Source organism: Erithacus rubecula, assembly GCF_903797595.1.
Source record: "Erithacus rubecula genome assembly, chromosome: 4".
NCBI lineage: Eukaryota > Metazoa > Chordata > Aves > Passeriformes > Muscicapidae > Erithacus > Erithacus rubecula.
The window spans coordinates 62114528-62134159 of NC_136686.1; the positions used below are offsets into that span (position 1 = coordinate 62114528).

At 40.0% G+C, this 19632-nt stretch overlaps 2 protein-coding genes across 4 annotated transcripts in view; one reads left to right on the forward strand and one right to left on the reverse strand.

Annotated features, from left to right (window-relative positions):
* Positions 1–19632, forward strand: part of DCLRE1C (DNA cross-link repair 1C) — a 119394-nt gene that overhangs the window by 26999 nt on the left and 72763 nt on the right. The gene's annotated exons all lie outside the window — the stretch shown is intronic.
* HSPA14 (heat shock protein family A (Hsp70) member 14) lies at positions 343–11741 on the reverse strand. The gene is made up of 14 exons (XM_079303375.1): positions 11647–11741; positions 11478–11558; positions 10981–11063; positions 9948–9996; positions 9065–9158; positions 8856–8946; positions 7618–7722; positions 6896–7057; positions 6341–6496; positions 5033–5135; positions 3298–3510; positions 2738–2911; positions 1820–1890; positions 343–555 (listed from the first exon to the last, which is right to left on the reverse strand). Exons 1-14 carry the CDS (start codon positions 11701–11703, stop codon positions 477–479), a joined length of 1518 nt encoding a protein of 505 aa, XP_079159501.1. The 5' UTR covers positions 11704–11741; the 3' UTR covers positions 343–476.

Genomic DNA, 19632 nt, shown 5'->3' on the forward strand with positions numbered 1-19632 from the left:
AGTGCAAATGGGCTCCACCTTCAGGGTTTTGGGCAATATCAAGACCACACAGGATTCTAGTATAATTACCACAAAGTGGATTTTCACCAGTCTTGTTTTCTAGGGTTCAAAGCTGTACTACTGAAGCCACAGATGCACTGGCTGAATGGGTACAAGACCTGATTAGCCAAGGAAAAATCTTCAAACTATGTAATATGCTTGTTGCTGAACCACAAGCACAAGCATTTGTGCTTTGCATTCTGTAAATCAACTGCTGGTATTTCAGCCATCTGTTCACTATTTTGACTAATGTTGACTAATTGTCAGTCTTGACTGATGTTTTGCACCACACTCTAAGCAGACTTGGTGGTATTTTTCTTTAGTTTATTACAGTCCTCTTAAGAATCATGAGAGACATCACAGAGAGTCACTGCTTTGGCAGAAAAGTCAGTAAGAGACAAAAATCAAGTTAGAAAAATGTTGCCTTCCAAAATGGATTATGATGCCACTTCAACAGTGATGATTTCACACTTTCCAGTGTCTTGATCTGTGCAGGTAACGTGCAAGGACCCATCCCTAGAAAAAAAGATAGAGTTATGCTTAGGATTATCTCAACAACACCTACTATGTTAGTGCATGTGCCAGACAGGATAAAAAATAGTCTTCAGACAGATAAAAGTACAACAGATCAGCATCAAAATATCCAGGGACAAACATGCTTCAACACAGATGAAATTAGTTCATGAAATTAAGTTTATTTTAGTCAGTGTTTTTATATGCACTTCTTGCCCTTAAAGCATCTATCTTCTCTACATATGCTGGAATATACCTAGGAACACATTTAAATATTGCAATTCATTTATTTTGTGCAGATTTGTAAATAAAATATGTAGAAATATTCAAAATATTCCTTGTGAGAACTGAGTAACAGCAATGGATTGATAAACATGTCATAGCACGAGAAACATGACTTTTGAAATGTAAGTAGTCTTTAAATTCCAAGGATCTCCTTCAACGAGGAAAACTTTAATTGTCAAAATCCAAGAATTAAGAAACAATATTGAGCCCTACTTCAGCTAGGCATAAAGTCACACAAAATACTTAGGTATAAATAGATGTTCTCTACTAAGCTTCCTCTCCCTTTTCCCCCTAAATATTACTTAAACCTCCTTCCAAATAATGCAGTTTTTCTGCATGACAGAGTTGCACCTATAATCCCCAAAATGTTTTCCTTATCAGTGCTCAGTATAAATCTCTGTATGACAAACAAGGCATTTTAGGTGAGGTCTATTAACAGACATTAATACACCTGATAGCTAACATAAGAAAATTAACTATTTTTAAACCTAAATAGCAAATAGAAATTTCCTAAGGCATTGCTTCTCTGCTTAACAGCCCTGCCTCTGAAAGGATAGAGCCACTGTAAATCTGACACTCTTTCATAACTAAAGAAGACAAAATCTCCTTCAGTTTCCCCCAAGACTGTGGGCATTCAGCAAAACTACCCAACCCACTTGCAAGCCTGAGCATTCTGAGTCTGACTGTCTGAGGTCCTTACTGCTCTCATAGTTAAACTGATCAACGGTTCAGAAGTTGCTAAAAATAATCTATACAATTTTATTAAGCTTTGTTTCTTTAGGAATCAAACTATGAAAGCACCAAAGCTACTGCAGAGAACCCACATTTCTACAGAATTTACCCCTGTTAGGATTGTACAGCCCTGTGACCAATAAAATATTGAAATTTCTCACAAAAATTAAATACACAGTAACAGGAGCAAAGACTGCTTGTCAGAAGTGTGACATAGCAGGGTAAACAGCAGAACAAATGTTTTGAGTACCTTTTCATAGTGAGAACAGTTAGTATATCATGTAGGCCATCCTCCTTTTTCTCTAAATCCTGGAGTACAATCTATTAAAAAAAAAAAAAAAGTTTGATTATAACAGGTTCTTCAGGTTCTTGTGTAGCAGTTGAAGGGAAATGACACAATAGCCAAGATGTGAAAATTCATGCATTGTTTTTGTGGTTTGGTTCAGGATCTATCCCTGATTTAGCCATCACTCCCACAGTGCCCTTTTGAACCAGTACTGTAATTATTAGGTAATAATAATCTATCCCCTTTAAAAATATTTGGGCAGCATTAAGGTGGAATAACAATCTTCTTAAATATTCCATGAATTTCAAACACATCTGCCCCTTTCCTGATGCTTTCCAAGGAAAGCACATCACAACTGTTTCAAAAAAGCTGTGTTTTCTCTGTAGGTTGAATCCTAACCAACAGCTTTAAACCCTTATTTAAACCCTTATCATCTTACAACTGTGGTAAATTGAATTCAATACTTAATACTAAGATCCTGCCCAATCTAGAAGACCAAAAAAGTAACTGGCACATTAGCTATGCCAATTTATGCATCAGTTTTATATTTTAAAATGTTCAAGGATCTGTGCACTACTGGAATAACTGGTAAAGATCTCTCATCCCAAGGGATCTTATTACAGTAATGCCAAGTGTCAAATCCCATCAGCCGTTTAGGAATTAAAAAGGGAACCTTCAGTTTCTTTACAAAGAAGTTCAATATTTTGCACATGAAGAAGAATAATTAAAAGACCAAAAAAAAAGGACCAAAGGTGCATGCTATTGTAGCTTTCTAACAAGTTTTGGTATTGGTGGAATTGGTTTCCATTTTTTTTTTTTCCAGGTCCAACTGATTTCCAGGTAGCTGCTGTTAGAAGTGCACAGGAGTGTGCACAAACTCACCTGTGCAAATTTCTCTTCTTCATTCATGGGACTCTTCCCCAGTGACTCATACAGCTCAAGGCACACAGAGGAAATATTTCCAGGAGCATGCAGGGTGTGCTGCCTTCGAGCTGGCAGTGGTGTCCCTGATGGAAATAGCACTGTGAACTTGTCAGCCCCTGATTCATCTACTCCCTTGAAAAAAAAAGAATATAGTTCATGTTTTTCTTCAGGTACTTCACTGAGCTGGAAGTGTTACCACAATGCTCCACAAGAAATCCAAGATTCATTCCCTCTGTCACATTTAGCATTACAGCAAGTAAAATACCCTGACATTCCTATAAATGAGAAGTCCAGCTATTACAACATAGGAAAGGTACAAACTACGTCCCCTTAAAATCAGTTTTTCCTGTCAATTTTTTTCTGCCAATAAGCCTAAGTTACCATGTATTGATGATCTATAGCAACTCTGTAGAAGTAATAATAAAACAATGCTGTTTCTTTAACATCAATCACACATAATCAGTGCTATATATTCACTGCAGCAGTAAAATTTTCTAATATTCTAAATTTAGCCTTACCTTAAGAAGAATATCTTTGGCAGAACACTCAATGAGTGCATCTTCTTCTAACAAGGTATTCTCTTTCCCTAGCAGAATTCCTGCCTCTATGGCTGCACCAATGGGAATAACTTCATCTGGAGGAATTGAATTCAGTAATTCCACAGTTGGAAAAATCTCTTTGATCAGCTGCTGTAGCTTTGGGATTCGGGCAGACCCACCACAAAGAACTACCTGGAAAACACATCATAATAATATAAAATCTTTAGTCTGTGAAATAAAACAGACAGGTCACAACCTGCACTGCAGAAATACAAACTGCTCTAAGATATTTGATCATCTGCAGTTGTTGAAATAAAAACTGATGTCATCTCTGATACTTGACTTCTGATACTTTTGCTTTTGAAATTAAAGGAAATATGATGTCTTTGAAAAGTTTCCCTTACAGCAAGAATCACCTAGATAAGGTAACACTTTGAAAACTGAGAAATACAACACAAAAAGAACACCAGGTTGAAAGGGACTTCCAGAGGTGATCTAGTCCAACCTCCTGGCCAGAACAGGCACAGTTACAACAGGCTGCTCAGGACCTTTCCTCCACAGATACATATTCCACAGACTCTGTAGGCCCTTAATTCAGCATCTGATTTCCCTCATACTACTAATTTCTTTCCTGGCATCTAAAATTTTCCCATGTTGTAACTTGTGCTGCTTGCCACTCACCCTTCCATCATGCATTTGTAGGAAGGAGCATGTCATGTATTATCCATAAGACCAAGTCTTACTACAGTGACTTTGTTGAAATCAGCCAGAACTGGAAACAAAGCTAACTCCCACTTTGCCTCATGTAAAACATAAACCTAATTTACAACTCTGAATTTATTTATTTTTAGATTTAAAGTGTTCCACTGTTCTCCAAAGTATTAAAACCTGAAAGCCTAAAAGGCCACCTAAAACCCACTGCCACCAGAAAACAAAAGCCCTTCTTTCAGCAGTGGCCTGGGATACTTTATTAACCACCAAAGAAACTGAGATGTGACAGAGCAAACACTAATTAAAGCAAACACTAATTAAGACTAATTAAATAACATCAAATATCATTGAAAGCACCAGACAGCTTTAGCTGCAGACCTGATGAGACAATTCCACCACCAATTGCTGCACCATTTTTCAAGCACAGGTAAAAAGGGGAGATGAATTTCCTCTCTTACAGCAAGAGACATAAATTAAACTAATAATATTTGCTGCCTTGCTCACCATCTTTGGGATTAAAGCAGTCTCTGGTTTAGCACCTCAAGTGGTTTTTAAGCCAGCAAGGAGGAGCACAGGCAACAAGTGGACACTTAGTGATTTGTTCAACTTCAAGTCAAAACTCTGCCTTTCCTCAGAAGTGTCAGCAAACCCTGTTCAAAATTCAGTGAAGGCAGAATAAAGCCCACAGACTGAATTTAAGGAAGGTACTCATCAGTTTGAATTTGAGCAGTTATACAAATGCACCAAATGGAAACAAATCTTCCCCCTCTACTCAATATGCAGCAGTAAAAACACACAATTGAATGTGACTCTACATTATACTTAGCTTCAAATACCCAAAATGAAAACCAATACAGCAGTTCTAAAGATCCTGAATCTATACTTTGTTGGATCCCAGTCAAGTGTTCAAATATACCATGAAATCTCAGTCTGCAAGGAAAACAGGCCCCAAAAGCATTGTTCCTGTGGAAATATCCTAGAGATAAATGATTTATATTCTTACCTTATTAATATCATCTGCTGTAAATCCAACTTGCTGCAAGAGCTTTTTAATTGCTTCTACACATTTACTAAAAAGTGAAGAACAGATAAGTTCAAACCTGGCCCTAAAGGAGAAAAAATAAACATTCAAAAAGGATCATGTAATCCCTTAGAGATAAATACCTGAAATGGAAGAACAATAATTTTTAGAATATAATTTAGTTCTCCAGCTGGTACTAAGGGATTTTTTTAAAAGTCATCTTTCCCCATTATTAATCTTCAAGTGATTTTGTTGTTGTGGAAGTATCTGTGCTATCAGTTTCACCACCTACATAAATGCACATTCATTTTACTTCAGTACTCCAGAGAAAAAAACCAGTATTGTTGTCTTGACAACACCAGTATTGCTGTCTTGACTCATGCCAAAAAACACAAAGAAAAATCCTGGAACTGCTTCATGATCTTAAAAATATAAGGACTCAATTTTTAAAGGGAAATCAAGCTGTGTCCTGATCACAAGGAATAACTAAGCAAATTAAAAAACAAACTTGTCTCTCTGCTTTTGTCTGTTTCAAGCCTGCAAATAAAATTCTATTCTGCACAAATACAACAAAACAAAGTCTGCAATGCTGACCCACAGATTGGCATCCTGGTCCAAAAGTGAGCTGACCACAGTTACACAGTATTGCTTCTCACACTTTCAAACATGCTGTGCCTTATTTTAGCAGCTCCAACTGCTGAAGTTCTGTAATGGAAAAGTCTGTTTAATTTTGCTGAAGCTGCTGCTGCTGCCTGGATGAGCAATCAAAGTGAGCTAAAAATCTCAGTGAGAGATCATCCCAGGGAAAAAGGGACTGAGTAGAACACAGCAGTAGACACAAAAGACAGAAAATATCTTTCTACTCCAGCTCTCACTGAGAAGCAACATCAAGACTTTCAGGACTCCTAACATTCTGGAGCTCCTTCAGATGAAGAGTCCACAAGCCATCTTTTCTTTAAGTAAAGTACAACAAAAAAAACAAGGGAAAGGAAACAGCCACCTTGACTCATTACAGTATCTACATCCTCTCCCATCAAGAACCAGACTGCAAAGATGGGGTCTCCTTGTGCCTTTTTGGACTTCATTTTCTAACCATCAGAGCAACATGTTAGTGTGACTGCCCAGACCACTACAGATTACAGTGTAGCAGAACCATCAACATTAAACAGCAAATTTGCCTTCAATCTTACTTCCTTGTCTAAAATAAAGATCATCAGAAATCACAGCTTACTGAATAAACCTCCATAATACCACCTGGAAAGATTTCAGTAGCTTCAAGATCTGCCTTACCTGGACACATTGCAATCAAAATCCAATCCATCATACAATGAATCTACAAAACAGTTTGCACTTCCCAGGGTTGATAAAGAGTGTTTTGCAATATCAGCACTGTTCATTAACTTCATCATGGCTCTGGGATTTCCTCTAATATCATGTTTACAAGACCTGTATTAAAAAAAAAAAAAAAAAAGACACCAGCTTAAAGAGGCAGGAATTTGACTGCTAACTCTTTCTGAAAGGAAAAACAGCTTAGAGATCTTGAACATTCTTTGTGTAAACATTTTAGTATTAACTACAGTGCCACTACTGAAAGAAAATTTGCACAATCTCAGCAGAGCTCACAGCTGGGCTGTTACAGTTCAACTCCAACTTCAGGCAACATCCAACCAAACCCAGGCATTTCCCACCTTCCTCCTCAGCCCCAAACAACTCACTGCTCCTTCAACACCATCTTTACTTGAACCATTTCACTCACAGATAGTCTCCTGGGTTTTTTTTTTAAAGCAAGCACCACATAATGAAGATCCCATCCTAACAGCAACATGTTTGGAATTCAAATCTTACCTCTGAAATTCAGAAGCTAAGTGCTGTGCCAGAGCTTCTGTGAAGCAAACTCCACCAATGCTGTCATCTGTGTTTGTAGCAAGTACACGATATATTCCACTGTTTACCTCTATGACTGTGATAGAAAGTGATGTTCCACCCAGTTTATAAACCAGCACGTTGCTGCCACATTAAAAATTATTGAAAGTAGCATTAATTTTGACACATTATCAGAAGATTATCACTATGCATTGAAGGTTTTAATCAGACAACAAGTATATGGGAATAGTAAAGAAACACCAAACAAAGAAGAACAAAATTGTTCAAACTGACAGCAGGCTTTGCTATTTTGAAAGTGAATTATCTGTATATTCATAAATACAACCAGATGCATGTACTGAACTCAGGAGCTCTGCTTTAGTTCTTCCAGCCCATGTAAAATGATCCCATCTCCCACAATTAAAACCAGCTATGCCAAAATACGTATAAAAAGGAATGCATTTTTCTTCAAGCCAATCAGCTTATTAAACATAAAGTCTGAAACTAGGGACAAATCTTTAAAGATAATTCTCAAAATATAAAGACCAAAACAAAGAGCTTTAATACACTACAAAATTACAACTGCTAAACACTCGTCTTGAGATTAAAAAACAAAACAAGCCTCAGTTAAGGCAACACAACCTTAAGAATTCTCAGGATTTAAGTAGAGCAGTTTAAAAAGAAGTAAAATATTAGGATTTTACCTTTTCCCAGTGGGTGAATCTTGGCCAATTCCATAAGCAAGGAGAGCTGCAGACGGCTCATGAATTAATCTCATAACATTGAACCCAGCAGCTGCAGCTGCCTCCCTGCAATGAGCCAGAACAGCATTTCATTTTACTTTAATGATCTCACTATAGTCACACACTATTAACATTTCACCTGAACTACATGTGCTACCTAATCAGACCTTGTTTACAGCATGATATGATATTAACAAGACTGAGTGATTGGAAAAGAAAAGTACCAAGAAGGTCAATTACTACTGTGTTCTTCAAATAATTGGATCTGCTGTGTGCTCATTATCCAAGATAACACTGGTCTATCTCAGCCCATAAAGACTACTCTGCCCATGAAAACTGCAAAATACACTTCAATCACACCCCACCCAAAATCAAACCGGGTAACTTATCTTCAGGCGTGGTATAAAAACTCCTTGATACATTATTTCAACAAGTAACAAAATAATTTAGCATGCTTCACTTGCAACATTTAACTCACATGTTTTCTTGAAACTTCAGTAACCCTGGGAATAACCCACAACTTGTTTTCTTCACTTTGAAGTTACACCAGAGCAATAGAATGTTTCATTATAGACACTGTGAATCCCTAGCTGGTTGTATTCTGATCAACTTTTAAGTGTGCTTTATTTATTTTCTTTCATGACAGTTAAATGTAAGGGCTTCTACATATCAGAAAGTAGAAACAGATGCTTCCATTTAAGGTCAGCTTTAAGCATACTTATGTTTTCCTACTGAGGAACTGTTAGGGCAAAAGTGTTTCCAAACAGAATTTTGCAAGTAGAATATTGATATATATCCCATACCTGCACTCTGACAAAGCAGACTCAAGAGGTCATGTAGCACCACTCTGGGGAGGATGAAGGGCAGGGAGGGAAATTATAAAGGAGGGTGAGAAGCTATTTACATTTCAAAGGGGTCACTGAAGATCCTGATCTAAAATGAGGTTCTATCCTTGATGAAATCAAAACTTCCACTCACTTCAGTGATTCAGAATTTCCTTCTGGTCACATCAGCAAATTCCATTACAAGTTTCTCAACTTAGGATTTAATCTCTTGCTTTCATATTTCCAGTTTAAATAACATCCCAATATTGTGACTGATAGTCACCAGTTGAAGTCCAGCAGCAGAATTCCCACTGCTGATCTTCCAGTCCATCTGCTTTAGGCACATAAAATAACAGAAAACCTCAATGCTCTTACCCAAGGGCATTTTTCTGATTCTCTCCAAAATCAAATGGTACAGTGACAACAACATCATTCACATCTGAACCCAATGCAGACTGGGCAGTCTCTGTTTAGAAACACAGGCAGAGCATGGTGAGTAAAAGCAAAAAAGAAAAAAACGTATGACATCTTAAAAAGGACAGCTTAAAAAGCTAAAACGTGTTATAAGTTTAATAATTATGTACCTTTCATTTTACTGAAAATTAGTTTTGCCACATCTTCTGGGTTAATAAGTTTGTTATCTATCTCATACTGAAGTTTTCCATTCTTCTCAATTATCTGTAAGCAAAACCAAAATACCTTTGTTGCACAGTAATTTGGTTAATAACAAAAAGTAGTATTTATGTTTTGTTAAAAAAAATAGCACTGGACTGTGTAAAACTCTTTGCATTAATCTTCTACTACAATGGATAAAGACTTTCAAGATACTTATCAAAGATCACAAAAAAAACTTCAACATATGACAGACACAATACAGACATTTAAAAACTGAATGAGTCCAGACTTTCCCTATCTATTAAGTTTTTCTGAATACAAAAGCAATGTTTACAACAAATGTACACTCCTGGTTATATTCCATAAGAAAAAACCCAACCATTTTAAAAACTACACCAAATTGAACAGTCAAAACCTAGGGAAAAACCTCACTCTTCTGTTATGAATGTAATTTCTAGGATAATTCTTCTCCTGTTTTGCAAAATTTTCTAGCAACAAGGACAGTATTATGAAATTCAATACTGAGATTAAATCAGCTGGTTAAAGATGTTAATCACAAGATGCTGCAACTTGAGTACCTTCTACCAGCTCTAAGAAAAAACACAACACTACTACCTAAATATATTTTATCTCTTTGGAGAATGGCCAAGTGATAAAAAAATATCAGTTGGAACTAAGTATATTTATGCTGGCAGAACCCAGAACATGGTTATCTACTGATTAAAAACAGAAACATTCCACAAAGCAGCAAAGGGACATCATATGATGAGAGCTGATCACTAGAGAACATGGCCATGGTGTGGCCCAAAAATGACAAGAAAAGCATAAAATCACACAAATCATCATACTCACAGAGCATTTGCTTTCTGCAATATATTTCTTTGCCTGAGGGTCATCAGCACTGTCCATAAAAATTCAAAATAAAAAAATAAATCATGTGTTTAAGGTTAATTGCACAAATGCATCTTGCTGATACTCCTTTTACCATTTCTAACACATCAAGCTATACTTAAACCAAAATTCCTGTCTTCACTCTACAGATACATTTACAGAGTAGAAGAAAATGCAGTAGTTCTGACTGGTGACATCTCTCATTCTTCTTTCCCAAAGCTTATGATTGAAAAAATACCTACTACTTACAGAAAAGGAAAACCAAAACCACATTGTTTTAACCTGCTAACTCCCATGAACATTATAAAAGATTTCAGTGAAGGTCTGCATCTGAAAAGTGATGAGAAACACACCAGAATGGGTGACATCTTGTCATCTCCTGTCAATGAAATGGCTGTAACACACAGCTGGGTTATCACTAAAAAGTTCTGTCACATCTCTGATGTTCACACCAAACCAAGAAGTTCAGTTCTACTGTCACAGTGCAAATTGTCACAGCTCCACTAACAGGAATCACAACAGGAACTAATCAATAATTTCACTGTTGCAATAAAAGCAATGCAAAGTTTCATGCAAACAAAACCACAGTGGATTTTACACACAGAACAGCAATCAAGTGACAAGAAATCATAGTTAGGAAACTTGATGTGTAAAAAGCATATATGCAGCTTGTTACTATGTTTCACAACTTGATCTTCACAGACAAGTTCAGACCTAAAATACAATTTTTCTTCTCTACTCTTCTATTTCCAGAAGCATCTCATTGCTGCTGGAAGAAGATACAGGCTCAGAGGAGCATAGTACCTGCCTGGTCTAGGGGAAGAGGGATTGGAAGGGAGGGGATAATTAAAATCCCTTCCAAACAAAACAGTTCAGTGATTCTATAATAACAGAATGATTTTTTTAGAGATGCTTTCAGTATTAGTGCTGAGACGTCAAACCAGCTTTAAATGGGAAAAATTTCTCACTGCCCCTTTCACGCCCGTTCTCTTACCTTCGCCCAAGGATCTGCTTTACTTTCACTACAGTGCTTGAAATATTTCTTATCCTACTTTGCTTCGCAGCTAAGCCAACAACCTGAACGAAAAAAAGAGGAAAATACAAAAGGAAAAACTGAGTATCAGACAGAACTCCCTCCTCCCCACAGCATCCAACAACCTGAATGAAAAATAGAGGAAAATACAAAAGGAAAAACTGAGTAGCAGAAGAGCCCCCTCCTCCCCACAGCATCCAACAACCTGAATGAAAAATAGAGGAAAATACAAAAGGAAAAACTGAGTAGCAGAAGAGCCCCCTTCTCCCCACAGCATCCAACAACCTGAATGAAAAATAGAGGAAAATACAAAAGGAAAAACTGAGTAGCAGAAGAGCCCCCTTCTCCCCACAGCATCCAACAACCTGAATGAAAAATAGAGGAAAATACAAAAGGAAAAACTGAGTAGCAGAAGAGCCCCCTTCTCCCCACAGCATCCCGCGGAGGGGCAGCCTCACCTCCTCGTTCTCCGAGAACGCCACGACCGCGGGAGTGACCCTGTCCCCGGCATCGTTGGCGACCACGTCGGCTCGGCCATCCTGGGGAGAGAGAAGGGAGGGAGGCACAGCCGTGAGCCCGCGGGGGCTCCACCGCCCAGGCCGAGCCCCCGGCGGCCCCGGCCCTCACCTTGTAGACGGCGGCGCAGGCACAGGTGGCGCCCAGGTGCACCCCGATGGCCGCCATCGGCCTCTCCCGCCCCGACCTGCCCCGCGCGGGCCCGCTCCCAGCCAATCCCGCGCCGCGCCGCGCCGCCGCCGGCCGAGCAGCCAATGAGAAAAAGCGGAGAGAGAGGCGTCATCGCGCATAGCAACGGGGGCAGACTGCGCGCGCGGGTTTCGGCGGGAAGCGGCGCTGAGGGAAGAGGCGGGTCCGTGAGGGGCGGTTCAACCCGGGACACCCGGGCGGCGGAAAACGGGAGTTAAAGTGCGGGAACCAGAACACGGAGAAATCAAAATGGAAAATCGAGATTCGAGTGGAGAAAGCAGCGAGTGTGGTTTATGTGCGTGGCGCCTCTCGCGGTTTAATTGCTGACTGTGAAACACATGGAGGGAGACGTTTTAAATCACAGCATCACAGAGCCTTTTCCAACCTTTTCCATTAGGCTGGAAAAGATCTCTGAGATCATCAAGTCCAACCTATGATGGAACATTGCCCTGTAAACCAGACCATGGCACTGAGTGCCACACCCAGAGTTTCCTTAGGCATTTCCAGGGATGGTGACTCCCCCACCTCCCTCGGCAGCCTGTTCCACTGTCTAACCATCCTTTCTGTGAAGAAATTCCTCCTAATGTCCAACCTTCCCATATTGCAGAAATATCTCTGTATCTGGTGCTGCAGGTTGAGCTGGAGTGCTGGTTTTCCATCATCTAAACAATACATGACCAGTGCCTGCAAGCAAAGCTCAGTGTCCCTGTGTAATGCTACATTGCTGCTGGAGAAATTTATTCTCATTGCCACAGGACAGGAAAGAAAAAAGAATATCTCTAATAATTCCTGTGTAAATTAGCATTGTTCACACAGAACTTCATCCTGGCCATAGCAATGGCTCCTCAGATTCTGTGTGGCCTCATAAAAGGAACTGCAAAGTTCTCATCACAGGACAGGCCACCTGACGTTTGCAACCTCACACTGTCCAGGTGACAGCACCTGTGCAGGTTTGGGAGCTCATTTCATCTCATTTCCATAGGGAGGCTAAATGGCCCTCTGGGCCATCTCACTGCATTGCCCTGAAACAAAGATTGTCCTTATCTTGCTCAATAAACGATATGCTGAAGGTTAAAGGAACGGACCAAGATCACATAGAGGTGAAAAGTGTTACTTGGAGTTGCAAAGGAATTTGCTGTCCAAGAACAGATCCCACAGTTCTTAAGTCACAGGACAACCTCCTTTAGGTAACTGAGCTTGCTGAAGTTTGGAGCTCAGATGACAGCAGTCCATGCTCCAGACATGATGGCAGGGTGATAAAGCAAAGCTTAAACAACTGGAAACAATACCTTTGGAGTATGCCCAAATTGTAGGTCCTTTGTGTCTTCTCTTGTAAATGGAGGAATGGAAAGAGAAAAAGTGTAGAAGTGGGCAGGAGAGACCTGTGCAGTCTGGGAAAAGGTATCTTAGGGGGCAGGGGGCTCCCTGTTATGCTTTTGGCAAAAGAAAAGGGAGTCTGGGAAGAGGCACTGAAGCTGTGAGGCTAAAGGAGAACATAGGCCCCTATACAGAAACCAGGAATACTTTTCCTGTCTGAATATCAGTTGCACCATTTGTGTCAATACACTGGTGCTTAGAACCCGAGCCAGAATGTGTAATCTGTGCATTGCAGTGTGCTTGTGGCCACACTGTAACAACTCCTACACAGCTAAGCACACCCATAATTATTTTCTTAGGTGTTATGCCATAGACATGTTCATATGGACATACAGAAGCTTATTTTGACCAAAGAAGTTAATGTTCCTGACAGGTGTAAGCAAATCTGAGTGGTAGCAGGTAAGAAGTTCCTTAGCAGATGTTTGTGGTGGCAAGTGGTGTTTGCTGAGGAGTGAAAATCCCTTATCTGTCTGTGTCCTTCCTATGTTTTTGGGAATTGTTCTTATCTAGTGGGAAGTTCAGAAGCTGCACTGAGCTTGAGTGAACTGATAGATGTGGAAGCAGCAGCCTGGCTTTAGAATTTGATCTTGCACACTTCTGTGAGAGTTTTTTCTCTGACCCAGGAAGAGGAAAAACATCCAGCCACAATCCTACTGGAGCCCTGCACATCTCCAGGCTCCTGCATCCACCAAACCCCACCATGCATCAAACTCAGCTCAGAATTAGGTGGGTACTCTGAGGAAACCCCTTAGTATTAATTCCCTGCTGAAAAAGCAGTAGCACAAACTTTTCACAGTATCAGAGCTGTCCCTTCTCCTCTGGGCTGTGGCACATCTCCTAGTCATCCAAAAACCAGAGCAGCCTTTTATCCTCATATCTAATACAAATGAACCCTCTTTCAATTTAAAACCATCACCCCTTGCAACAGACCCTGCTAACAACTCTGTCCCCATTCTCTTCACAGGTATTCTTTAATGCCTTTAATGGGGAAACAAATGTCTCTATTGAACAAGGATTGTTTTGTACTGGTAATAGTATATATTCTAAAATAGTGCAAGGAAGGAGTGGTGAGAGAAGTTCTTTTAACTATCTTGTCTGTGTTCTGACTTAATTCTCAGGAAATTAATCTTTGAGGAGACAAGATGGCAGTTCCAAGACTGTGGCCTGTGATTGTCTCTGGCCTGAGGATGTGAACAGAGCTGGGGCAGAGCTCAGGAATCTCAGAACACCTTTGTGGAGCCTGGCTGTGGGGGACCTGGGCAGGAATCCTCTGTGTGGCACACAGCCCCAGCTTTGAAAACAGCTCCTTCCACGAGACAGAGGTGCAGGACACACAGTCTTACTGGAGGTACTGTCATCTCTCTTAGAAAACTTCCATTTCTCTCACTTTGTGTAAAAAGAGGCTTTTCAAGCTCACTGTCTAAATTCTCCAAAGTGATTTTCATCATTATTCATTGCAGTGCTTATTTGGGCACACGTGATGTTGGAGGGTTTGTCTGTGTATCACCTCCAAAGCTGCTGGGCTTTGGTGGAGGCTGTAGCTATTTCTGCCTTTGCTCTAACACTTGCCACCCATTACAAAAGTCACTTATAAAATCGATTTCAGCATCCCTTCTTCATAACCTTAGTATATAAATTGCAGGGGAAAAGGTAAGCTTGGTTAGTTAATCAGATTAGTTAAATACTTAATATTAATATATTAATATTAATATAATATATAATTAATGTAGAACATATATTCTTAATATACAATAAGTGGAACAAAATATTTTATGGGTCAAAGGTGAGGGCTGACTGCTGGAGAGTCTTTCCCCAGCAGACCAAAAAGGAGAAGAAGATAGAAAGCTTTGCCAGGCAAACCCCTTGCAGAGCTGCTCTCGGTGCTGTAGGTGGCAGAACTGCCACAGAAATTGCAGTACTCCAGTTCACCTGCAGCACTCCGTCTGCTTGGCAGCTCGGTAGGTTGGCAGCAAAGTTGAAGCCAGATTAATTTTCTTTTACTCATACCAGAGTGCTTATCAGAGAGTATCCCAAGATTGGTTTATATTTTAGAGGACATAGAGTATATTAAACATTTCTGATTTTGATTGTAAATCAAGTATGGTAGTTTTCTTTTATTGGAAAAACCTTGGAGTGCTTTCAAAACAAACCACCCTTTTTTGCACTCCATATTGCAAACTTGAGTCAGTGATGTCAGTGCCTTTTCAAAGTAGGAAAAAATTTTATTTTCTTACAACCAAACTGTACCTGGGGCATTGATAGATGCTCCTTGAATGAGCTGCTCACCCACACTGAAGCAGCAAAGGGAATCTGCCAATGACTCCACTGAAAACAATGTTGGCCTGAAAACAGGAAGCTCTTTCAGGTCACTCCAGTACTTTTCTTCTCTGCTGCCACTCAGCTAATTGTGAATTCTTGTTGACAGGAGCTAGGAGGTACTGGAGGCCAATTAAGCATGGCAAATACTTTCCAAGGCTAGAACAGAGAGCTGGCACAAGTCACCTTTGACAAGGCTTTGTTGAAATTTGGCTATTAGGGAAATCAAATTTGTATGAATTACCATAGAGTAAATATAAGGACATGCCACAGATATTTGCACGTGCACTTGGTTATGTTAATAAAACAAAAATATGTAATATTCCCATTGCTGTTTGGGGAATTGCTATTGACAGTGTCAGACAGTATCATCTCTGGGCTCTGTGATAATCAATGTTGGCTAAACAACTTCATTACTCTTGTCAAGCCTGAGAACTTTCAAATATATACACACTTTTCCCCCCCATAAAAGCACAAATATACATATTTTTCTCCTTTTTCCTCTCTGTGTTCCAGTTTTTCCATCTCTTAAATGATGTCAAGTTCACTCTGCAGGAATGTTGAAAGGTTTTAATAATAGATAGGAAGTGTGCTGAGATGCTTGGCTAGAGCATGCTCTGTAAATGCAAAATGTAATGGTTAATAATGCAGATCTAAATTGTGACATGAATTTCAAATGATGCCATGAGTCAAGCCCAGATCTTTCCAAGCAAACTTCCTGGTGAAATTCACTTCTGTGCTCTCAGTGGAAAACCTTGTGTTCATTGAGTGCTGCCATGAAGTTCACACTCTGCAGGGCAAGGTCACTACAAAAGGATGAGAGGAAATGGCCTCAAATTATGTCAGGGAAGATTTAGATTAGAATTAGGTATTAGAAACAAATTATTTTCTGAAAGGGAGGTCAGGCATTGGAATCACCATCCCTGGAAGTTTTCAAAAGGTGTGTGGGGGTGGCACTTGGGTTCATGGTGAGCACAGTGGTGCTGGAGTAAATGTTGGACTTGATGTTCTTAGAGTCCTCTCCCAACCTGACAGTGCCATGATTCTATGAAAACTGAAGAGTGTTTAAACCAGCAGTTTAAGAGATAGCTACCACAACAGGTTATGATCAGCATCAGAATCAGTAGTGATTAATGTAGGCAAAGAATGGATTTAGGCATGAGGGAGCCAGCTAGGAACAAGGAATTCATTCTGTGCACTGTCAGAGATTTACCATGTGATCTTGTGGAAGCCATTTAATTTTCTGTTCCCTGAGTTCTTCATTTGAAAAAACGCCCAAACCAACAAATAAACAGGAGCAGCATTTTCCTTCCTCCCAAGGGTGTTCTAAGGATAATCACATTAATTAGTTGCCTGCTTAGAGGTGAGTGTAATAGGATGGAGTAGCTAGAGCACAGCTCTTATCTCTGCTGACCAGGAATGGTCAGTATCATGTCAACTAAATTGATTTTTGCAGAAGGTGATTAAACACAATTAAATGTCTATGTTAAAACCAACACTAAGATTAGCTTTATTGAACTGAGATCAAAGTGGTGATAGATTTTGAGCTCCTTTTATTAAAAAAAAAAAAAAAAAAGTGTTAATAGGATTCATGGAGAGCTGACAAAACTACTTCCTTTCCCACAACCCCACTGTTATCTATAAAGCTCAAAGATGAACTTACAGTTCTTTAAACTACAGAGCATCATATTTTTTTAAAGTGTTAATGATCCCTGTCTTTAGCTATCTTGTTAATATTCTTTTGGCAATCTCTTCTGTTCGGCTTAAATTTTTTATTGTTGTTGTACGTAAAGAATTTTTTGATAGATTTTACAATTCACCTAGAGAAATTTAGTTCTTGCTATGGACATCATAGCTGGTCAGCAGCTGTGGGGATACAAAGGAAAAGAAGGGGCATCTGGAACCATTCATTGTTTTAAGTTCTGAGAAAGCCCTGGTTAAATGACAGAATTTGTGCTCAGTAAAAATCTCTGTCCATCTGCACCCATGGGCATTGATTCAAATCCAGTAATGATAATAATAATGATAATTATGAATAACAGAGGACAGTCCTATGGCTTGTGAGAAGCAGCTTTGTGGGATTTGTGCTTGATTTGCAGCATATATGGCTGTGTGTTGTTGGACAGCCATTGAAATCAGTGGGACTCTTTCCAGCAGCTTCCCTGGTCATTGGCTGAGTCCCTAAACTGACTATTAAAGCAGGGGAAAATTAACAGAGCTGTTGGCAGTTCATCAGCTGATGACTGAATAGATACACTGAAATTCCCTTCCACCTTTAGAGAGGAAGGTGGGAAAGGCCAAGGTGCAGAGGAGGGAGCTGCAGTGCTGATGAACAAACAGCTGCACTTTTCCTTAGCAACAGCTTCAGGGCTTCTGAGGAATTTCAGGCACCCAATGAATTTTACTCTGTGATGCTCTGGTTTTAATGACCTGGACCCAGAAATAACAGCTTACACTTCTGTGGAAAACAACATGGTTTTATGGAGTCAAAACCACTTTTCATTTAGGGCAGACCTGGGGCCCAGGCAGTTGGGACACATTACATAGACTGACTCTGCCTCCTGAGCCACAGGAGGGCTGTGCAAACAGGCAGTTTGTGTAAAATCTCTCTGTGCTCTGATGTTTATCAGTCGTGCTGCAGGGACTCCTCACTTCTTTGGAATCAGGAGGGGAATCCCCAAAGTCTTCACAGAAGAGCTGCTGCAGGAGACATGCAGCTCACAGGGGATAAACCTCACTCCACTGAGCAGGGGTTTTAGGGCAGCTTCAAAAGAGACATCTGCAGCACCCATCAGTTGCATAGGTCTACCCTTTGAAGAAATGTGTACACTGAATTTTCAGCTCTGGATTTTCCCAGGTTGCCTTTTGGAGATTTTCCTGACCTGTTCTCATGCCCAGAGGTTATTCCTCTGGGTGCTGTTTAACCACAGAACAAAAAGACAAAATCTACTTTAAGAAATTGCAGTCAAGCCAAGAGGAACTTCCTGGGGTGCAGAGAAACAGTGAATCAGTCTGGCCAGGAGCTAAGGAGAGGCTTCTGTGGATCAGCCTCCTGCCCCTGTGCTGAAGAGTGCTTATCCACTATGGGTCCTGGTGGGACAGACTAAGTGGGTAAAGCTGCAAGTCTCATTCTTGATTTAGAAGCACTGGTGGTCTCTTTGCCTTCTCTGTGTTGTAAAAGCTAGTAGGAAATTCCTGCTGCTTTTATGGGATGCATTCTACCATGAAGAGGAGTGCTTCCTTGCTGTATCACATTACTCATTAATTCATTTAATTGTACATTCATCATGTTTGCTCATGTGTCATGACTGACACAATCCAAGGCTTAGCTTTAGGATTTATTATAGGTGCAGAGTCAAACAGAACATTGCCAAATAGAAACAACACCATTCAATATCTCCTTGAAAATCCATTATTTGCACATTTACGACACATATTATGAGGAGGTCTGGTAATGCTGTGCCCTTTACTTTGCCATGTGTTTTACCCCATGGGAGTCCTGTGATTTTAGCAGTGGCTTGTGGCAGTCAACATCCCTGGCATAATTGTGCCTTGTACTTCCATGGGTTTTTAGAAGTTTGCAAGCCATCCCAGCATTGCAGCATCCCCTACCAAAGATCTGTGGAGAGTATAAGTGGCAGATATTTTGGTGAGCTTGGATAAGGTAGGTCAAGGTTTTAAAGCAAATTGCTGGATTTTGGGGTCTCACTGTCACACTTGGGTAACTTTCTACAGAATTGTTTCTGTTCTTCAGCCTTTCTAAACCCAAACAGAAAGGGAAATAGTTTTGTATTCTCTTCCTCCCTTTTCTCGTCTACTTACATCTTAGGCCAGGAAGAGTTTGGGGCTTACCCTTTCCTGCTATCCAGAGCAGCTTTTGTTGGAGGCCTGTCTGGATGACTCATGGATGTGGATGGGCACTTTCCCAGCTCTGCATTGAAGGAGGAGCAATGCTGACTCCTTCAGAGAGAGGTTGCTTGTTCAAGTAGAACAGCTGTGCACAAACAATGCTGAGTTTCAAATAACTCAAATAAGTGAAGTCTCTTCTCCCTGTTCTTGCTTTCTTTGTACATCAAAAACCTGTGCTCCTCTTACCCAGACAGTTTTTCATGGCAGAAAAAAATTGAATATAGGACAGAAACAGCCAGTCCCATGTACTGAATGAAACTTTATTTCCAGTGGCTTAATGACTTCTGGATCTGCTCCATTTTTCCT

Bases quoted from the DNA above. Each gene is read 5' to 3' on its own strand.
- HSPA14 (XM_079303375.1), bottom strand. From the start codon at position 11,703: ATGGCGGCCATCGGGGTGCACCTGGGCGCCACCTGTGCCTGCGCCGCC. The intron at 7,723-8,855 runs GTAAGAGCATTG...GGCTCATTGCAG, and splicing joins AATCAGAAAAATGCCCTTGG to GGAGGCAGCTGCAGCTGCTG. The intron at 556-1,819 runs GTACTCAAAACA...CTTTTTTTCTAG, and splicing joins ACTGTTCTCACTATGAAAAG to GGATGGGTCCTTGCACGTTA.